The sequence below is a fragment of the Petromyzon marinus genome, unplaced genomic scaffold (genome assembly GCF_048934315.1).
Source record: "Petromyzon marinus isolate PM22_M1 ecotype Great Lakes invasive population unplaced genomic scaffold, UKy_Petmar_22M1.pri1.0 PM_G_Scaffold_19, whole genome shotgun sequence".
NCBI lineage: Eukaryota > Metazoa > Chordata > Hyperoartia > Petromyzontiformes > Petromyzontidae > Petromyzon > Petromyzon marinus.
Genome location: NW_027422750.1, coordinates 2,955,454 through 2,975,413, shown reverse-complemented (window position 1 = coordinate 2,975,413; position 19,960 = coordinate 2,955,454). Strand labels below are relative to the sequence as shown.

The 19,960-nt window shown below is 51.7% G+C and overlaps 1 protein-coding gene across 1 annotated transcript; it reads left to right on the top strand.

The window, feature by feature from the left end:
* The first annotated feature begins 10,781 nt into the window (after nt 1-10,781).
* Nucleotides 10,782-19,482, top strand: LOC142912118 (protein Wnt-5b-like). The gene is made up of 7 exons (XM_076060435.1): nt 10,782-10,951; nt 11,921-12,029; nt 13,479-13,717; nt 14,489-14,820; nt 15,790-15,906; nt 17,171-17,480; nt 18,850-19,482. The coding sequence occupies exons 2-7, from the start codon at nt 11,944-11,946 to the stop codon at nt 18,918-18,920; spliced, it is 1,155 nt and encodes a 384-aa protein (XP_075916550.1). The 5' UTR covers nt 10,782-10,951; nt 11,921-11,943; the 3' UTR covers nt 18,921-19,482.
* Nucleotides 19,483-19,960: the final 478 nt, after the last annotated feature.

Genomic DNA, 19,960 nt, shown 5'->3' with positions numbered 1-19,960 from the left:
ACACGACCTGCCCCGTTGGGCTTCGACTGCCGCGCCACAGAGACCGCCACAGAGACCGCCACAGAGACGGCCACACGTCACTGACACACAGCACAGCCAACACAACACAACACAGCGAACACAACACAGCCAACACAGCACAGCGAACACAGCACAGCGAACACAACATAGCAAACACAGCATAGCCAACACAACACAGCCAACACAGCACAGTGAACACAGCGAACACAACACAGCCAACACAACACAGCCAATACAACACAGCCAACACAACACAACACAGAGAACACAACACAGCGAACACAACACAGCCAATACAACACAGCCAACACAGCACAGCGAACACAGCGAACACAACACAGCGAACACAACACAGCGAACACAGCCAACATAACACATCGAACACAACACAGCCAACACAACACAGCAAACACAGCGAACACAGCGAACACAACACAGCCAACACAACACAGCGAACACAGCCAACATAACACATCGAACACAACAAACACAACACAGCGAACACAACACAGCCAACACAACACAGCGAACACAACACAGCCAACACAGCACAGCGAACACAGCACAGCCAACACAACACAGCGAACACAACACAGCCAACACAACACAGCCAACACAGCACAGCGAACACAACACAGTGAACACAGCACAGCCAACACAACACAGCGAACACAACACAGCCAACACAGCACAGCGAACACAGCACAGCCAACACAACACAGCGAACACAACACAGCCAACACAACACAGCCAACACAGCACAGCGAACACAACACAGTGAACACAGCACAGCCAACACAACACAGCGAACACAACACAGCCAACACAGCACAGCGAACACAGCACAGCCAACACAACACAGCGAACACAACACAGTGAACACAGCACAGCCAACACAACACAGCGAACACAACACAGCCAACACAGCACAGCGAACACAACACAGCCAACACAACACAGCGAACACAACACAGCGAACACAGCACAGCGAACACAACACAGCGAACACAACACAGCCAACACAACACAGCGAACACAACACAGCCAACACCGCCCCTCACCGGCTGGCCAGGCCAGGGGTGCCCCGGGGGTCGGCCCGGCTCCGAAGGCCCCGCGGGTCCCGGAGGCCACTGCCGGAATCTCGCCGGGTCCGCGGAGGCCACGGGTCCCAGAGGGGTCACGGGGCCCCACGGGTCACGTGACCCCCGGGAGCCGGCGTTCACAAGGCACGTCACGTACATCAGAGGCGTTCACAAGGCACTGTGGTGCATCAGACGCATTCACAAGGCACTGTGGTGCATAAGCCGCGTTCACAAGGCACCGTGGTGCATCAGAGGCGTTCACAAGGCACTGTGGTGCATCAGAGGCGTTCACAAGGCACTGTGGTGCATCAGAGACGTTCACAAGGCACCGTGGTGCATCAGAGGCGTTCACAAGGCACGTCACGTGCATCAGAGGCGTTCACAAGGCTCTGTGGTGCATCAGAGGCGTTCACAAGGCACTGTGGCGCATCAGAGGCGTTCACAAGGCACGTCACGTGCATCAGAGGCGTTCACAAGGCACTGTGGTGCATCAGAGGCGTTCACAAGGCTCTGTGGTGCATCAGAGGCGTTCACAAGGCACTGTGGTGCATCAGAGGCGTTCACAAGGCACTGTGGTGCATCAGAGGCGTTCACAAGGCACGTCACGTGCATCAGAGGCGTTCACAGGGCACGTCACGTGCATCAGAGGCGTTCACAAGGCACTGTGGTGCATCAGAGGCGTTCACAAGGCTCTGTGGTGCATCAGAGGCGTTCACAAGGCTCTGTGGTGCATCAGAGGCGTTCACAAGGCACTGTGGTGCATCAGAGGCGTTCACAAGGCACTGTGGTGCATCAGAGGCGTTCACAAGGCACTGTGGCACATCAGAGGCGTTCACAAGGCACTGTGGTGCATCAGAGGCGTTCACAAGGCTCTGTGGTGCATCAGAGGCGTTCACAAGGCACTGTGGTGCATCAGAGGCGTTCACAAGGCACGTGATTTTGTTTCTGCTGAAGGTCAAGTCGAGGTCAAAGTGATTTGCCGCTCAGGTGAGCGGCGGTGCTCGTGTCCGGTTTCACAGCCCTGAGCCGATGGTGGAAATTCCATATTCCTCTGGCGGGGCCGATCCCTTTCAACTCCCCTCCCCCCCCCCCAACAAAGTGGTCGTTATTTTATCGACCCTGGCAGGACTGGAAAGGCGGCGGGCATTAATCTCCTGAAATGTCGGAGATAGGCGCACGCGAATGAAGATGCATACACACACACACGTGCATTCATTCGTTTGCACTACAGATCGGTGAAATAAATGTGCGGTCTTAATGAGGACCTACTGTGCAATGTGTGTTGACGTTCACGACATCGCGGGGGGGGGAGGGAGGGGGGGTGGCGAGGGAGCTCCGTTACCTGTGAGCGTTGTGGGATGGCACGGCCGTGCGAGGCGTCACGCGCCGGCACGCGGCAGATCACCCCGGCCGGGGGTGCTGGCGAGGCGCGCCTGGTGCCTGCCTGGCTCACAGCGGCAGCAGCAGCAGCAGCGCCAAGGGCTTTCACGCCGTGCCACAATAACACCTCACTGCTACCACCACCACCACCGCCACCATCACTACAACTACTACCATCGCCACCATCGCCACTGTCAATATTACAACCAGCACTACCACTACCAGCACCACCGTCACTACCACCACTGCCATCACCACCATTGCCACCATCAATATTACAACCAGCACTACCACTACCAACACCACCGTCAATACCACCACTACCATCACCACCATTGCCACCATCAATATTACAACCAGCACTACCACGACCAACACCACCGTCACTACCACTACTACCATCACCACCATTGCCACCATCAATATTACAACCAGCACTATCACTACCAACACCACCGTCAATATCACCACCATTGCCACCATCAATATTACAACCACCACTACCAACACTACCACCACCATCATCAATACCACTTCTACCATCACCACCATTGCCACCATCAATATTACAACCAGCACTACCAACACCACCACTACCACCACCACCATCATCAATACCACCACTACCATCACCACCAATGTCATAACCACCACTGCCACCGTAATAAATACCACCACTGCCATCACCGCCGCTAGCACGTGGAATAAGCCGCCCTACCTGCCGCTCGCCCGCTGCCCACGCCGGCGTCGACACCGGCCGCACGCCCGTCGCGAACCCCCAACGAGCGTGGCCCTTCTGAGAGCCTGGCTGGCACTCACCCACGCCTGGCCGATACACAGACACACCTGGCTGGCACTCACCCACACCTGGCTGATACACAGACACACCTGGCTGGTACTCACCCACACCTGGCTGATACACAGGCACACCTGGCTGATACACAGACACACCTGGCTGATACACAGACACACCTGTCTGATACACACCTGGAGGTACGTGCAGGTAACCCTGCGATAGTGAGACTAGCCCGGTGCCGACACCATGTGACGCAGCGCCTGCGAGTGGCCACGTGGTGCTCGCGGCTGCGGCCTCTCCTCCTCCTCCTGCTAAGGAGTTGGGAAGAGTCTCGCTGGCAGCGCTGCACTGCATGGCGGTCGTGACGCTGCTGCTGCTGCCTCTGTTGCCGATGATGATGATGCTGTCAGATAGCGACAAGGGCAGTGATGATGATGATGATGTCAGATAGCGACAAGGGCAGTGATGATGATGCTGTCAGATAGCAACAAGGGCAGTGATGATGATGCTGTCAGATAGCGACAAGGGCAGTGATGATGATGATGTCAGATAGCGACAAGGGCAGTGATGATGCTGCTGTCAGATAGCGACAAGGGCAGTGATGATGATGCTGTCAGATAGCGACAAGGGCAGTGATGATGATGCTGTCAGATAGCGACAAGGGCAGTGATGATGATGCTGTCAGATAGCGACAAGGGCAGTGATGATGATGCTGTCAGATAGCGACAAGGGCTGTGATGATGCTGCTGCTGCTGCTGTCGAGGGCCGATGATGATGCTGCTGATGATGATGATTCAACTGATGATGCCACTTAATGCTATCACAGCTGGTGATGATGATGATGATTGACAAACATGATTATTATATTCTTTGGATCTTTCTGTAAAGCCACGTAGATAGAAAATAAATAAATAAAATAATAACAATATCATATAGCGGGCGAGCTGCTGAGGCAGGAAACATAAAAGTGATTCTTGCAGTCACGAAAGCTTTAAGTCATTAATATTATGGTCATCGCAAAACATCCTAACGGCTCGGCATTGTACGAAATGCATAACGTAACCCAAGAGCTACAGTATTATTACTACTACCACTACTGCTTAACGCGGTGTTTGTTGTTGTTGAAATTAAGAATGATCACATTCTCCAGAAAGTGCGTCTATGAATCTGGAGACTACGGTAGAGAACGCACAGAGTTGGGGGTCTGCCACGCGTCCACACCCCACCCCCCACTCGGCTATTTGTAGCTCGAATAACAAACGTCTAAACTCGAGACAACAAACCGTGCTCCTGGCCAGGTGAAGCTTCACTTTGTGCCCCAACTCCTTACAACATCACCACCACCACCACCAATGTCGAGTCCAGTGAACGATCATTAACAAGCCCTCCACAGCGCCGGCGGTAGCCACCGCTCCACACACGCACCAATTCACTATTCACTAGGCTCACTCCTCCTTCAGCCTGCCCGCCTTGATTCATCAATCAGTGGGATTGCGACACTAATTTGCATAATTGATTGGCCGATGCCTTGACGGCCACGTGACGCTGGGAAGCCACGCGCGTGGATGTCAATGATTGCCAATCGGGTTAATGAGTTAATTGCGAGAGCACGTGACGTGGACGCGTGTTTACAAGGCCATATTGGCACTTAACTATTATATTCATCACTTGCACGAGTGGGTGGAGGTTTATACATTGTGTCCGTGTGTGTGTGTCTGTGTGTGTGTCTGTGTGTGTGTCTGTGTGTGTGTCTGTGTGTGTTTGTGTGTGTGTCTGTGTGTGTGTGTGTCTGTGTGTGTGTCTGTGTGTGACTGTCTGTGTGTGTGTGTCTGTGTGTGTGTCTGTGTGTGTGACTGTGTGTGACTGTGTGTGTGTCTGTGTGTGTGTCTGTGTGTGACTGTCTGTGTGTGTATGTCTGTGTGTGTGTGTGTGTGTCTGTGTGTGTGTCTGTGTCTGTGTGTGTGTCTCTGTGTGTGTCTGTGTGTCCGTGTGTCCGTGTGTGTCTGTGTGTGTGTATCCGTGTGTGCGTGTCTGTGTGTGTGTGTCTGTATGTGTGTCTGTGTGTGACTGTGTGTGTGTCTATGTGTGCGTGTCTGTGTGTGTCTGTGTGTGTGTCTGTGTGTGTGTCCGTGTGTGTGTCTGTGTGTGTCCATGTGTGTGTGTCTGTGTGTGTGTCTGTGTCTGTGTGTGTGTCTGTGTGTGTGTGGAAGCGTAACACATTGTAGTGTAGTGGTTAGCGCTACGCTGCGCTACGAACCCGGCGACCCGAGTTCGATTTCCGCTCACGGCCACCACCGGTGACGATTATTTTAACCGGTCCTGGGCCTCCCCTAGGTCGTCTCAGCCTCAAACGAGTAACTGCTGTGGTGTGTGAACATCCCCACTGGGGAGACAAAGGCGGCCGGGCGTTGTGGATCCAAGTCCTGGGCGAAGCCGGGTAGTACAGCTAGTATTTTATAATCAAGGCCATCTGTCACACTTATAACGTACTCGGTACATGCTGTCAGCTCCACTGAAACAAATTACGTAATTATCTTCATTATGAAAATCATGCAGGTCAATCACCGTGGCGTCAATTATTTTGAAAAATATTGCAGAGCATTAATGTAATGGACGATGCCCATTTATTAACGACGTTAACGAACCTATTTGTTATTGATGTTTTAGTTTTTCCCGGTCAGGAAATAAAACAAATTTAAACCAGCTACAACAATCACGGGGATATGACGGTATCTAGCAGATGGATCGTACGATCATCACGGATCGTACGATTGTCGTTGATACGGCGTAGTATCACCACGTTGCGAGGACCCTGTGTAGCGTCGGACATACACAGCACGTGCTGCCCGGTGTCTACTTACCTGTGGTTGGGGGCACAGTCAAATTGGGGGTGCCACCCTGCGCTGGGGAGAGACAGGGAGCCGGGACGTTGAGGGGCCGGGTTCTCCCCCCACCGACCCCGGGTGAGGGGTTGGGGATTTCTTCCAGAGCCATGATGATAAACAAAGGCAGGCCAAGCCCACTTTACCACGCCATTTGCTTAATTGGGACAGTTGCACGCACGCCTCTTAACTATGCTCAGATATATTATTGGTTCTTTCGGTAAAGTCACGTTGAAGGGAAACAATAAAATAATAGAATATATATAAAACAATAAAATTCTCACGACGTTTCGACCGCAACACAAGCAATCATCATCAGGTGTGAAAACCTGATGATGACTGCTCGTGTTGCGGTCGAAACGTCGTGAGAATTTATTGTTTTATATATTTGATTATTTGATTGTTTCCCTTCTACGTGGTGACTTTACCGAAAGAACCAAGAATATGAATCACTGCAGTCACGAAAGCTTCAAATCAAAATTCATGCTCAGATGTGTTTTTGGCGTCTTTTTTTCCCCCCAAACGTTATTCCAGAAACGTGCGTTCCGTATGACGTCACGTGACGAAGTGTCCGTCTGGAACTCTCGCGAAGCGGAGCGGCGGCCTCCACCACCCCTCCCCCCTCCCCCCGCTCGCGAGGCGGATTTCGCAAGCGTTTCTGAGATTCCCTTCAAATGACCTTCGATTGACACACACACCCACCAGGAGGAGGGGGCACAACACTTCACGTCGATGCCCTGCGACGAGGCGAGCAAACAGCATGTTGATTGGACGAGTCGAATTATGGTGAGAAAAAAAATATTTATTTGTGTAGAGCTGGAACTTGGCCCAAATTAAGTGAGAACTATTTTTAGCACGATGGTTAGCGTAGTCGTTGGTGATTTGGCCGACATCAAATGTACACATTTAAGGGTACGGTTTAAACATTAGGCGGTTGTTGCTTGGATTCAAACCCAGGGTCTCGGCGATTCTGGCTCAATGCCCTCGCTGCAGATCCGTCCATCCATCCGTCCCAACGACACTCAAGATAAACAACTGGAGCTGCTCAGAAATCCATCAGCAAAAAAAGGCATTTTGAGATGAAATTGGGTTTCAAATAGATTTCAGTGAGGAGCCTAAAGGATATCAGTCCATTGTACAACGTCAGTCTCTTAGAAACTCAACCGCATCGGCTTGAAAACAGTAATTGAGGTGCTGCTCAGTTAGTCCTGAAATTTGCGGATAAAATAAAAACCAACAGACGAATACATGATCATAGGGGTTTTCCCCTTTTCTTCTGGCAACGAAACAGCGGCGTTAAGATGTTAAAACACCAAAACTGAAACCTTTTAACAAGGAATCACGTTGCTGCATTAACCACAATGCTTGTGGTCAGAATGCAAACAAAAACAACACACTCTGATAATATTTGATGATGCATTGTCTTTGAAAACTGATTGGCCCACACCAGAGACAGCTTTCTTAGGAGCCTCGTCTCAGACGGTGTTAGACCAGAGGACGCCAAAAGGCCAAAAATGCGTCTCTGGTGTAGACCCAAGCAGTTTCAAAGACAATGCATCATCATATATGATCAGAGTACGTTTTTTTTTGCATTTTGACCACAAGCATTGTGGTGAATGCAGCAACGTGATTCCTTGTAAAAGGTTTCAGTTTGGCGTTTTAACATCTTGACGCCGCTGTTTCGTTGCCAGACAAAAAGGTGGACAAACCTACCATCACTTTTTGGCGCTGGCAAAAGGAGGTCCCAGGATGAAGACAAATGTTGTCTGACCATTGTCGCGCGTGGCAGGACTTGTAACACACAAACTACATTCCGCTGCAAATCATGAATTACCTCCGTGATAGAGGTGTTTTTTGTGTTAGATCGCGTAAATATATAAATGTGTCGTTAAACCCGCCACCACCCGACGCAGCCAGTTAGTTTGTCCCGTGAACAGAACGTGGCCCAATTCGTCACTAGCACGGCAACAGCGGTGCGCTGGAGAGCAAAGCCCAAACATGAACAACGTGAACACGTTTCGTCAGTAATCACAACAAGCAGCTTCACCGACGTTCGGTGCTTCTCGGCTATCGGCCGTCAGAGGGGCCTGGCCGGATTTCACTTGCCGCCCCTCTGGGCATCACCGACCGAGACCCCCAGCCGACGTGACTGTTGCGTCACGTGCTGCGCCGCCCCCGGCCGTTCGTTCGTCCGGCCCGGGGAATGAATCTCGTCACTTGGGGACCGCGACAGTCACCAGGGGCCCTTCTTGATGACGGAGTGGCCTTGGCAAATCCCCCCAAGCCTCTACAATCAGCGGTGCAGATTTGTTGTGTGGTAACACCGCAGTGCCGCTGCAATGCCAGCGCTTTTAAAGCGTAGGCTGATCAATGATTTTACTTTCGTCGGAGGATGTCTCTGTTTAAGACAACATCATGGTTTATAATGGCTGCTGTGAATTATACGAAGCATTTCTGAACGGTTTAACACGTAGCAGGCTGTAACGAACATTATCATCCACGAGAGGTTTTTGTGGGGTCAGATCGCGTACAAATATAAATGTTGTGTCGTTAAAACCCGCCACCACCCGACACAGCCAACCAGTAAGGGTTGTCACATGAACAGAACGTGGCCGATTCGTCACTAGCACAGCACGAGTGTGTAGTGTAGTGTATAGTGTAGTGTATATTAGTGTATAGTATAGTGTATAGGGTAGTGTATATTAGTTTATAGTGTAGTGTATATTAGTGTATAGTGTAGTGTATAGTGTAGTGTATAGTAGTGTATAGTGTAGTGTATATTAGTGCATAGTGTAGTGTATAGTAGTGTATAGTGTAGTGTATAGTGTAGTGTATATTAGTGTATAGTGTAGTGTATAGTAGTGTATAGTGTAGTGTGTACTAGTGTATAGTGCAGTGTATAGTGTAGTGTATAGTAGTGTATAGTGTAGTGTATAGTGTAGTGTATAGTGTAGTGTATAGTGTAGTGTATAATAGTGCAGTGTATAGTGTAGTGTATAGTAGTGTATATTAGTGTATAGTGTAGTGTGTATTAGTGTATAGTGTAGTGTATAGTGTAGTGTATAGTAGTGTATAGTGTAGTGTATTGTGTAGTGTATATTAGTGTATAGTGTCGTGTATGTCAGTGTATAATGCAGTGTATAGTGTAGTGTATAGTAGTGTATAGTGTAGTGTATAGTGTAGTGTATATTAGTGCATAGTGTAGTGTATAGTGTAGTGTATAGTGTAGTGTATAGTGTAGTGTATATTGGTGTATAGTAGTGTATAGTAGTGTATAGTGTAGTGTATAGTAGTGTATAGTGTAGTGTATATTAGTGTATAGTGTAGTGTATAGTGTAGTGTATAGTGTAGTGTATATTAGTGTATAGTAGTGTAGTGTATAGTGTAGTGTATAGTGTAGTGTATAGTGTAGTATACTAGTACAGAACACCGGTTGTGTGTTGGACAGCCAAGCCACGACATTAACAAACTGAGTACCATGACGTTTCGCCATTAATCACAACGAGCTTCAGGTGACAGCTAGCCATCTCTCCAACACACAACCGGCGTGCTGTACCAGTGACGAATTGGCCACGTTCTGTTTACGTAACAACCCTCACTGGTTGGCTGTCTCGGGTGGCGGCGGGTTCAACAACACAACATTTACACATTTACGCGATCTGACCCCAAAAAACCTCCGTTATTGATGAATTTGTTAACACATTCGCGGGCTTCCGTTGACTTCTGTTCTTCACCGTATGGCTCTGCCTTGAATAACTCACCCACGAGCGAGGAGGGCCTTTGACAGACCGCGCGGTGTTGTACGGTAGAGCGTAGTGACCCGTGAGAGTGCAGCGATCACTCAACATAGACGTTGGACTTCTTTCGCGCCATACGTGGCAATCCAAACAATTCCTTACATGGGAAAAAAAAACAATGAATAACGATTGAATGATTACCAATCTATTATATAATTACAATACCCGCTCCGCCTCAAATCACCGCACCAGACTGGGTTAAATGATGACGTCACCCTGCTGCTGCTCTATTTAAGACCGGGAGCAAGTGGAGAGGGCTTCACCATTCTGGCAAATCGCCCGTTGATGCTGAATGTAATTACCAGCGAAACGTCGTACTACTCAAAAAATGTAAATGATGTTTATTCACTCTTCAACACACCGATTGGCTAAAGCAGTGAACTATTTGTCTTTTTTAAACGTGACACTTTTTTTACTGTTTGGCCGTGTCGGGTGGTGGAGAGTTAAAACACATTAAATAACACGATCTAACCCAAAAACCTTGATTGTGAATAATATTGGTCGCGAAAGCCTACGTGTTAAACTCAACATAAATAATATGTCGAGAAAACCACGTTTACGCATCTGCGTGAACGTGGACACAACGTTGCGGACATAACCCACCCCCCAAGTCTATCACTGTGGCAGTCAGAGTGATGGCGTTGGGGGCAGGGTGTCTCTTGATTGATGAGGAGCGAGGGACGCACGTGGGGAGGGGGGCAGGGCTTTGTGGAAAGTGGCTGCAGGTGTGTGTGGGATGAGATCATCTCGGGAGCACGTGGACTCGTGATGAGCACGCCGTGATGACTAATTTGACAAACAACAAGATCTATAAAAGGGCCCTCCGCTGACACTGCGGGGGTGTGGATTCCACTGCCTGCCTGCCCGCCTACCTGCCCGCCTGCCTGCCTGCCTACCCGCCTGCCTGCCTGCCCCACCTGCCTGCCCTGCCTTCCTGCCTGCCAGCCTACCTACCTGCCTGCCAGGCTGTGTACCTGCCTGTGCACCTGCCAGGTGAGACTGCCGACGACGGGGAAACTCGTCCACGGCCCGTGGAGCACGTCCCGAAGTGTCGCACCATTTGCAATCGGAATGGCGCCACATTGCGGGTGAGTTTTTTTTCGTCTTCACGCGAAAGGATTTCGCTCCTTAGCCGCTTCGCCCCGAAGGGAGCGAGCGAGTGGTCAAACTTCCGGCCTTAAAAATATAAATCTGATGAACGTAGGTGGAGTCAATTCTTGACCCGATTTCAGTTCCCTCGCTCACGGCCAACGCCAGTGACGATTATCTGAACCGGTCCTGGGCCTCCCCTAAGTATACTCGGCCTCAAATGAGCACACCTGGTGCGATGGGTAGACCTCGCCAGAGGGGAGACAAAGGCGGCCGAGCGTGGCGCCGCTACTCGCTAACGGTACTTGCCTCGACGGTCTAAGGCTTGCACGGGGGACCTTTGTCTTTGTGTGTGCGTGTGCAAGTGTTTCACGGTGGGGAGCATGAAACTCCCCGGCCCATCGCGCTCTTCAGACGATACCGGGGAGACTCATCATCCTCACATGCCCTCACCCCCCTCCACCAGCAGCCACGCTCCATTGAGACTACCGTAGTTTCAAGCATGTAACCCGCAGAAATTCAGATAGCCCGCACCTCCATATACCCCGCATGCATTCATAGATTTAACGTCGTTACCGCAGCTTAATTCCATCGTACCCACCAGAGTGACGGCAGTCGAGTTGGTCACGATCACTGTGGCTAGGAGATGTTAACTCCCTCGCCTGGTACGCAAGCGGTCGTGGGTTCGATCCCGCGTACCACGCGAGGTAATGAACATCTCCCAGCCACCGTGGTGGTGATGATGATGATGAGCGAGACGTGAAAACTCAAAACATACGGCAGCGGGCATCGTCAGGGTCGAACCCACGACCTCTTGTGTACCAGGCGAGGGAGTTAACATCGTCACCACCGGGCCGCTTCTCTTCTGCGCAGCGCCGCTGACCACGAGGATTTCGATGGATCCCCTGCGACGTGTGGACTGGTTCCCGCTGGGGCTCTGCGCCTTGGCACAGCTGTGGGCAGTCGCCAGCGCCTCCTTGTGGTGACCGCAAGCCGCCGCCACTGCCGCTGTCTTCGTCCTCACTGCTGCGATGAGAGCTCACAAGTTTCGACGTCGATTTGAGCAACCTTCTTACCTTGCCTCTATTTTGCACACTCAATACGGTTGTTGTACGGGATTTTTTTTATCGTGTGCGTGTATATACATCACATATACAGTATCTAGCGCGGTATATTGGGGCACCATGGTGGCTAGGAGATGTTGACGACCTCGGCTGTTATGCAGGAGGTCGTGGGTTCAGTCGCGACCTTGACACATGCCGTATATTTGGAGTTGCTATATTTTCCCCGTGGTCGTCTTAAGAATTTTTATTCCGGGGTCCTCCGATTATTCCCTCCACATTTAGAAGCACGCGTTGAGAGTGTTTGCCTACTGCTGTAAGTGTCAGCGTGATGATCGCCAGGTCGCCGCTGAGGAAAGAGTCACTTGGCTCGGCCGGGGTCTTGCGCGCTAAAAGACAATCGCTTGTTTCCCATCCTGCGCCCATGTAGCGTCCTCCTCCGGCGTGCGGCACGCACACGCACAGTCGGAGACGATGCAGTCGCAGGAGGCACCGTCTCTTATTTCCGTTACACCAACTCCGGCCTCTCTCGACCACGCTGCCGTACAGCCGCGGCCCAGACACGACCCTGAACCGCGTTGCGTCGACCGAGACGACCAACCGCTGTCCGGCCGCACAATTACCGGTGAAGGCGACAATGAGAAGAAGAGTCCATTCCCAGTACCGGCAGCCCGGAGTGCTCTCACCGCTGCTTTTATATTGCCCCTGGCCCCTGGCCTGGCCTGGCCCCGCCCCTGGCCCTGCCCTGGCCCCGCCCCTGGCCCCACCTCCCTTCTCAAACCAACCAGAGGGTTCCAGGGGCCTCCCTCCCTGTGAGGTCTTCCGTGACCCTTTCCCCGGTTCCTCCGCCCTGCCGGCACGCAGCGGCCGTGTGTAGACTCTCGACGGCGTGAGTGCACTCGCTGTCCACAGCAGTTGCCGCCGCTGGACAGCGGTCGGCGCTGTGTCACTACACAACTTCAGAGAAGAATAACTCGTGTGTGTGTGTGTACATCGTGTAATATTCAAATTTACAAACCTGTAGAAATTCCACAGATATTTGCTCTATTTAACTTTTTATCATTTAGCACTTTTTCAGGAGAGGCCTGGCTATCACACTTTATAGCTCAAGCAAGTGGCCGATATCATCATCACGTGGTGATTTATAGCAGCAGCCAAATCACTCCAAACGCGTAGAGACATTGATTCTAAACCAGAGGGACCTGGAGATGAATCCACGCAACCACGGGGAGAGACATGCAAACTCAAAACGTACATGCAGCAGCAGGCATTTTTTAAGGGGTTGGGATCGAACCCACAACTGCCTGCGTACCAGGCGAGGTAGTCAACATCCCCCGGCCACCGTGACTTCCGCCCCCATCCCTCTGCAGGTCGCTCGCACTGTGGGCCCCCAACTTTGACCCCTCCGAGTATCGGCTGCTGTGCATTTGGGTGCCGGGGCTGTCTCCCGCACAGCGCAGAATATGCCTGCGGCACCGGGACCACGTGGCGCACGTGGCCGAGGGCGTCCACCTGGCGCTGTCCGAGTGCCGGCACCAGTTCCAGGGCAAACGGTGGAACTGCACCGTGCCTGGCGCGGAGGACGCACTGGACCTCGTGGCCGAGTCGGGTAAGGGGTCAGAGCGAGCCCGCCACATCCACTCGCACCTAAGGTGCCCGACCGCTTCCCCGAGACACGCACACAGAAGCTTTTTTTGGGGGGGAAAGGGGGGGGGGTCGCCCGGTCGCCCACCTCCCACCCCTACGCGACTCTGCTTCGGAGTTCCCGCGTTCCTCCTCCAGGGGTTTCCCCTCCCCTACGCGACTCTGCTTCGCAGAGTTCCCGTCCTCGGGCAGCGGGAGATGTCCGCGGGCGGCCCAAGCGGCCGCCCCGTTATCCCGATGGCAACCGCCTTCGCTCTGGGCCAGTGCCAGGCTGCGGCTCGCTCGCTTCACTGCTGCTGACGCTCCTGGCACGCCTCTTGGGGGTCCCGGACGTCCCACCGGCCCTAGTTCGCTCCCCAGGTCGGCCGCTGTAAAAGCAGCGATCGTAATACCCGTCACCTGATCGTTTGCCTGTCCCGAGATCTATTCCGCGGAGTTGGAGACGGCGCTCGGCTCCTACCCGCGGCGACGATCCCCCTGGTCCCCACTCGTGTCGGTCCTTGAGGGTGGGAGCTCTCCCCAGCCGCTCGTGCTGCTGCCGCTTCTGAGCTGCGCGCCCCCACGCCGCCGATTCGGGGGCTCTCCTTTCGCAGGGCCGCGGAGCCCATTGTTCGGTCCCCGGGCAAATCCCGTGAGAGGGGTCTGTCTCTAAATAGGCGGCGTTTTCCCTACCACCTGCTTGGCGTGTTCTCCCCCAAAACCCCTTCCCACACCGGTCTGGCCGCACCGTCTCCAGCTGACGGGGCGGGCTTCACGCACGACGCCCCCCTGGGAGTCTCCCCAGGCTCGCGCGAGGCCGCGTTCGTCTCCGCCGTCACCGCTGCCGGAGTGGCCCACGCGGTGGCGCGCGCCTGCCGCCAGGGGGCCCTGCAGGGTGCTTGCTCCTGGGTCGTTCCCCACGCCATGAAGCTACCGCCGGATGCTCGGCGGGGCGGCTCCGGAGACGACGTCGAATACGGATACCAATTCGCCAAGTGGTTCGTGGATGCGGGCGATCACAATCGTGGCAGCGGGCAAGGAGGGGAGTCTTTGGCGATGAATTTGCACAACAACGAGGCCGGCCGGCTGGTGAGTGGGTGAACGGGTGGGTTGTGCATGTGTGTGTATTGTCATTAAAAAAACAAATGTAATGGAAAAAAGTTATTTTATGCGATCAATGCAAATTAGGTTCGGCTTTGTCGGCTCGGGTTGTATTACCAATCGTGATTGATGCAATGATTCTCGCTTTAACTTTCACCGGTTATATTCTTGGTTCTTTCGGTGAAGTCATGTAGAAGGGAAACAATAAAATAATAAAAAAATAAAAAATATGAACATTAAAATTCTCACGACGTTTCGACTGCAACACAAAAAATCATCATCAAAATTTGAAGAAAAAAACACAACTTTTTTCAAATTTTCTTGCTGTGGTTTTCACACCTGATGATTGCTTGTGTTGCAGTCGAAACATCGTGAGAATTTAATTGGCTTATATATTTATTATTTCATTTTTCCCTTCTACGTGACTTTACCGAAAGAACCAAGAATATGAATCCCTGCAATCACGAAAGCTTTAAATCAAAATTTTACCGGTTTATGTTTCAAGTACAATAACGTCTGGTCGCAGGATACAGTTCTTACATTTAAGATTATTGTTATGCATGAATCTTGATTTGAAGCTTTCGCGACTGCAGGAATCCACACCCCTTTGGGTTCTTTCGGTAAAGTCATCACGGAGGTAGAAAAAATAAAACGTCCACGCTGTTTTGATCGCAACACCACAAAGCGGTCGTCTTTAGGGCGAAAAAGCATACCCCAGCAGTTGAACTGCTGGAGCAGCGAGAGAGCCGTTACACACAGCAAGAGGTGATGTTTGTGGCGAAGGGCACGCTGGGTCTGAGCTGGAAAGGAATTCCATCCCCGGACGCAGGCACAGGTGCCGTCGTGACGTCACCGCCACTTGTTAGCGAACGGCGGTTGGTAGTGGCGATTATGATGGTGGCGGTGAGTGTGGTGGTGGTGGTGACGATGATGACGGTGGTGGTGGTGGTGCTGCAGGCGGTGTACAATCTGGCGTACATGGGCTGCAAGTGCCACGTGTTATTTGGCACCTGCATGCTGAAAATCTGCTGGCAGCAGCTCGCCGACTTTCGCAGCGTTGGGAACTTTCTGAAGGTGAGCTCACGGCTGCAGGTGATGAGACTGCACCCAGAGGAGGTGAGTGTGGGGTGGGAGTGACGAGGATGAAGCCTTCTAGATTTGAAGTTTCATGACCGCAAGGATCTTTCGGTAAAGTCACGGAGGTAAAGAAAATAAAAAATAAAAATATTTAAAAAATCACGACGTTTCGATTGCAACACAAGCAATCGTCATCAGGTGTGACAACCACAGCAAGAAATGTTGCTGAAGTGGGAAAGAAGCCGGAGTCAAGGGGTTTATACTGGGCATGGTGGGGGTGGAGGAACCATCACGTCACCATACATAGCAGGCGTTACCAAAAAGATTTCCAAAATCTTAAAAACAAGCACAAGATCCAGGTCCGATTCAGTACAGTACACAATCCCTGATCTAATCCCATCTGTGAAGGATGTCATTCCTGACATGCAATACCCTGGAGTTTACAAACTGAGTTGCATTTGTTTCGATTGTTACATTGGGGAAACGAAATGTCACGTCTCAGACCGTATCCGCGAGATTTGAAATACGGCAGGACTAAATTTTCCGCCGTGGCTGATCACTGCTACAACGCCGTGGGCTCCCATGATATTGTTTTCTCCGAGACCAAAGTGCTCTGCAAGCCGTCTGGCTACCATCAAAAATTTGTTCATGAAGCCATCCAGATATACAAACACAGACATAACTTCAACCCAGAGGACAGATACAAACTGAGCAATCATTAAAATGTGTTATTAACCAAGTAAAATTGAACAGTTCATAGTTGTTCCCTCTTATTTACCGGATACTAGTTTATTTTACAGAGTTAATTACATCGTCAGCGCTTGGCAGTGCGGCTATTTTGTTGCGAGTGCCACCATCCGTGTTGGCGGCAATCGTTGTAGATGCGTGGCTCTCTCCCCACTGGCCCCTCTTCCCGCACCTACAGCCCCGCCCACTCCCCCCCCCCCCTAGCATGGCCAGTATAAACCCCTTGACTCCGGTTTCTCTCCCACTTCAGTAAAATGTTCTTGCTGTGGTTGTCACACCTGATGATGATTGCTTGTGTTGCAATCGAAACGTCGTGATTACATTTTTTTTATCTTTTATTTTCTTTACCTACGTGACTTTACCGAAAGAACCAAGAGTGAGGATAAATCCATAGGAGGGTTACAGACGGGGGGGGGGGGGTTGGGGAGGGGGGGTCCCTCACAGCTAGGGTAGCTCCCCGCATTCACTCAACAACCACCACATCCCCTGATGACGACGATGATGGTTGCCGCAGGAAAAGTACGACAGAAGTTCCGCCGTGCAGCTGGTGAGCCACAACGGTGGGGGCGGTGCCGGAGGCGCCAACGGCGGCAGGGCCGGCGCCGCCCGCTGGCCCCGCCGGCGTCTGGAGGCGGTGAACGAGCGATTGACGGCGCCCACGGCGAGCGACCTGGTTCACGTGAACGCCAGCCCGGAGTATTGCGAGCGCGACGAGACTCACGGCGTCCCCGGCACGGTGGGGCCGCAGTGCAGCGTCACCTCGGAGGGGGCCACCGAGGGACGCTGTGTCACGTGCTGTGACAGAGGATACGACACCTCTCAAGGTGCGCACCTCACCCCACCCACCTCCCCCCTCCCCGAAAATAAACTAAAACTATTCATTAATAAGCGGCAACTATTTCATATTACACAAAATCCGTGATCTAATCCCATCTGTGAAGGATGTCATTCCTGACCTGCAATACCCTGGAGTCTACAAACGAAGTTGCACATGTGGTGATTGTTACGTTGGGTAAACGAAACGTCACGTCTCTGACCAGATCTGCGAGCACAAGGCCGATCTGAAACGCTCCAAACATACAGCAGCGGTCATTGTCAGAGTTGGGATTGAACCCACGACCCCTGCATATCAGGCGAGATAGTTAACATCTACTAGCCACCGTGATGATGATGAGACGCAGACTCCAAATATGCAGCAGCAGGGGCCGGCATCGAACCCACAACCTCTGCTGTCTCTCTCTCTACATGTGTGTCACATTTCAGTGAAAGGACATTTTCAGAATTTTTCTAATCTGGTATCGAGCAAAAATGTACAACTCAAACGTAGCAGCTTTATTGTTGAAATTACGGACGGCCAAAACACGGAATTGGGAGCCCGTGATCTGAAACGGAGTCAGCCATTTTGATTCCGCTCAGCCACTCGGCTTTCCACAAATAAACCACGGTAAAAAAAATGATCTCGTCCAGGAGCGTGAACCGTTGGAACAAACTCCGGTCATCTTGGTAGCAGCAGCTTTTTGGCTCGGCCATCGAACAAAGACGGTGGTCACCGCATCATTGCGCAGCGCTCTCGGATGTGCTTCTGCGGCCGTCTGGAATGCTCTTCCGATATTAGGAGGCGCTTAGATTTAAAGCTCTTCTTTAGAAGCACTTTTAGTGTTTGTCCTTCCCCTGCACCTCCTGAGCATGGTTAGCTATGTACCGTGTGAAGAAGTTCAGCACGCACACTATACACTGCAATGCACGACTACACTATACATCACACACTATACACTATGCTGCATGCTACACTATACAACTATACACCACTCTACACTATTCTACACTACTGTAATGTCCCTCGGAAAACTTGCCTTCGTTCTTTTTTTATTAGGGCACATTGTGCAGATAACATACTTTCATATCCTACGGTACTTCGCTATGACCAGCATATACAGCGCTTGGGCTAGGATAGAAACAAAAACTTGGGCTAGGATAGAAACAAATACTTGGGCTAGGATAGAAACAAAAACTTGGGCTAGGACAGCCACCCAAGCAATGCCGGCACAGAGACGGCGGCGTCAACGGCGATCGCAAGATTGCGATGAAAAAAATCTCGCGGTCAAAACAAAAAAATCTCGAAGGTCAAAACGACGACGGTTCTCGCGTTCGTTTCGCACTCTCGCCCCGCGCTGTTCCCCCCCCCCCCCCCAGTCACGGTGGAGAAGCAATGCGGATGCAAGGAACAACTCCACTGGAACGTCGATTGCGAGCTGTGCCCATAGACCGATCAATTCTTATGCAAGTAGCCTTAAGCCGCAGCCCAGGGGTGGCCTCGGCTGAAATCGGACTCCATCTAGTTTCAGCCCCGGGTCCTGCGGGTGTTTGGTGACCCCCACGAAGTTTGTTTGGGGCACCACGGCATCCAGCATGCCCATCGCTACGAGCCGCGTTACACTATACGTTACACTACTACAAACGCTACACTTTGATACGCTACACTTCGCTGTCCTACTATACACTTGTCAACATCCGCACATGGTGAATTTCCACAATGCAGAAGCACCGTTGTTTTTGACCGTCACCACTTGAATGCGGTTAGTGACTAAGTGGCCTTGTTGTTCCTTTTAACTCCGTTCTTGTTAACGCCGCGTTTTGCCAAGTGTTAGAAACATTCACTCGGCACACTGAGGATTCACAGTGCGGTTCGGTGACCCCTACAAAGTTGTTTAGGGAGCCGCCCCTGCAGCATCCGTCATACCCTTCACTGAGCCGCGTTGCACTGTATACACTTCACGCTACACTTGTAGACAACCTTGCCTATAAAAGTAATTTTCTGTGTGTCTATCTGTGTGTGTGTGTGGACGTCGGGGATGCGTTCCTGAGTATCGAAATGGCGTTATACCGAAGCGATTGATAGTGTGGTGGTGGTAGTGGTAGTAGTAGGTGGTGATGGTGGTAGTGGTGGTAGTAGTAGGTGGTGGTGGTGGTGGTAGTGGTGGTAGTAGTAAGTGGTGATGGTGGTAGTAGGTGGTGGTGGTGGAGGCGAAGGGGCTGAGAGGCGATGGATAATGAGAGAGGACGAACGGTGATGCTGTCAGCGACGTGAGTGTGGGGGTTGAGGCGACGCAAATCGGGTGGCGATGTTAATAAAGTGACCACCTAATTTGCGAAGCGACGTTAAATCAGAGTATCACTGTAATTTCTGTGCGTTTTGGGTCTCGATTAAGTCGGCTGTAGTGTTCATGATGGCGTATAGTGGTGCACTAGTTCTGCATCGATTGCAAATGATAACCAAGGGGGGGGAGGGAGTGGGCGTACTCAT

Bases quoted from the DNA above. Each gene is read 5' to 3' on its own strand.
- LOC142912118 (XM_076060435.1), top strand. From the start codon at position 11,944: ATGGATCCCCTGCGACGTGTGGACTGGTTCCCGCTGGGGCTCTGCGCC. The intron at 12,030-13,478 runs GTGACCGCAAGC...ATCCCTCTGCAG, and splicing joins GTCGCCAGCGCCTCCTTGTG to GTCGCTCGCACTGTGGGCCC. The intron at 17,481-18,849 runs GTGCGCACCTCA...CCCCCCCCCCAG, and splicing joins AGGATACGACACCTCTCAAG to TCACGGTGGAGAAGCAATGC.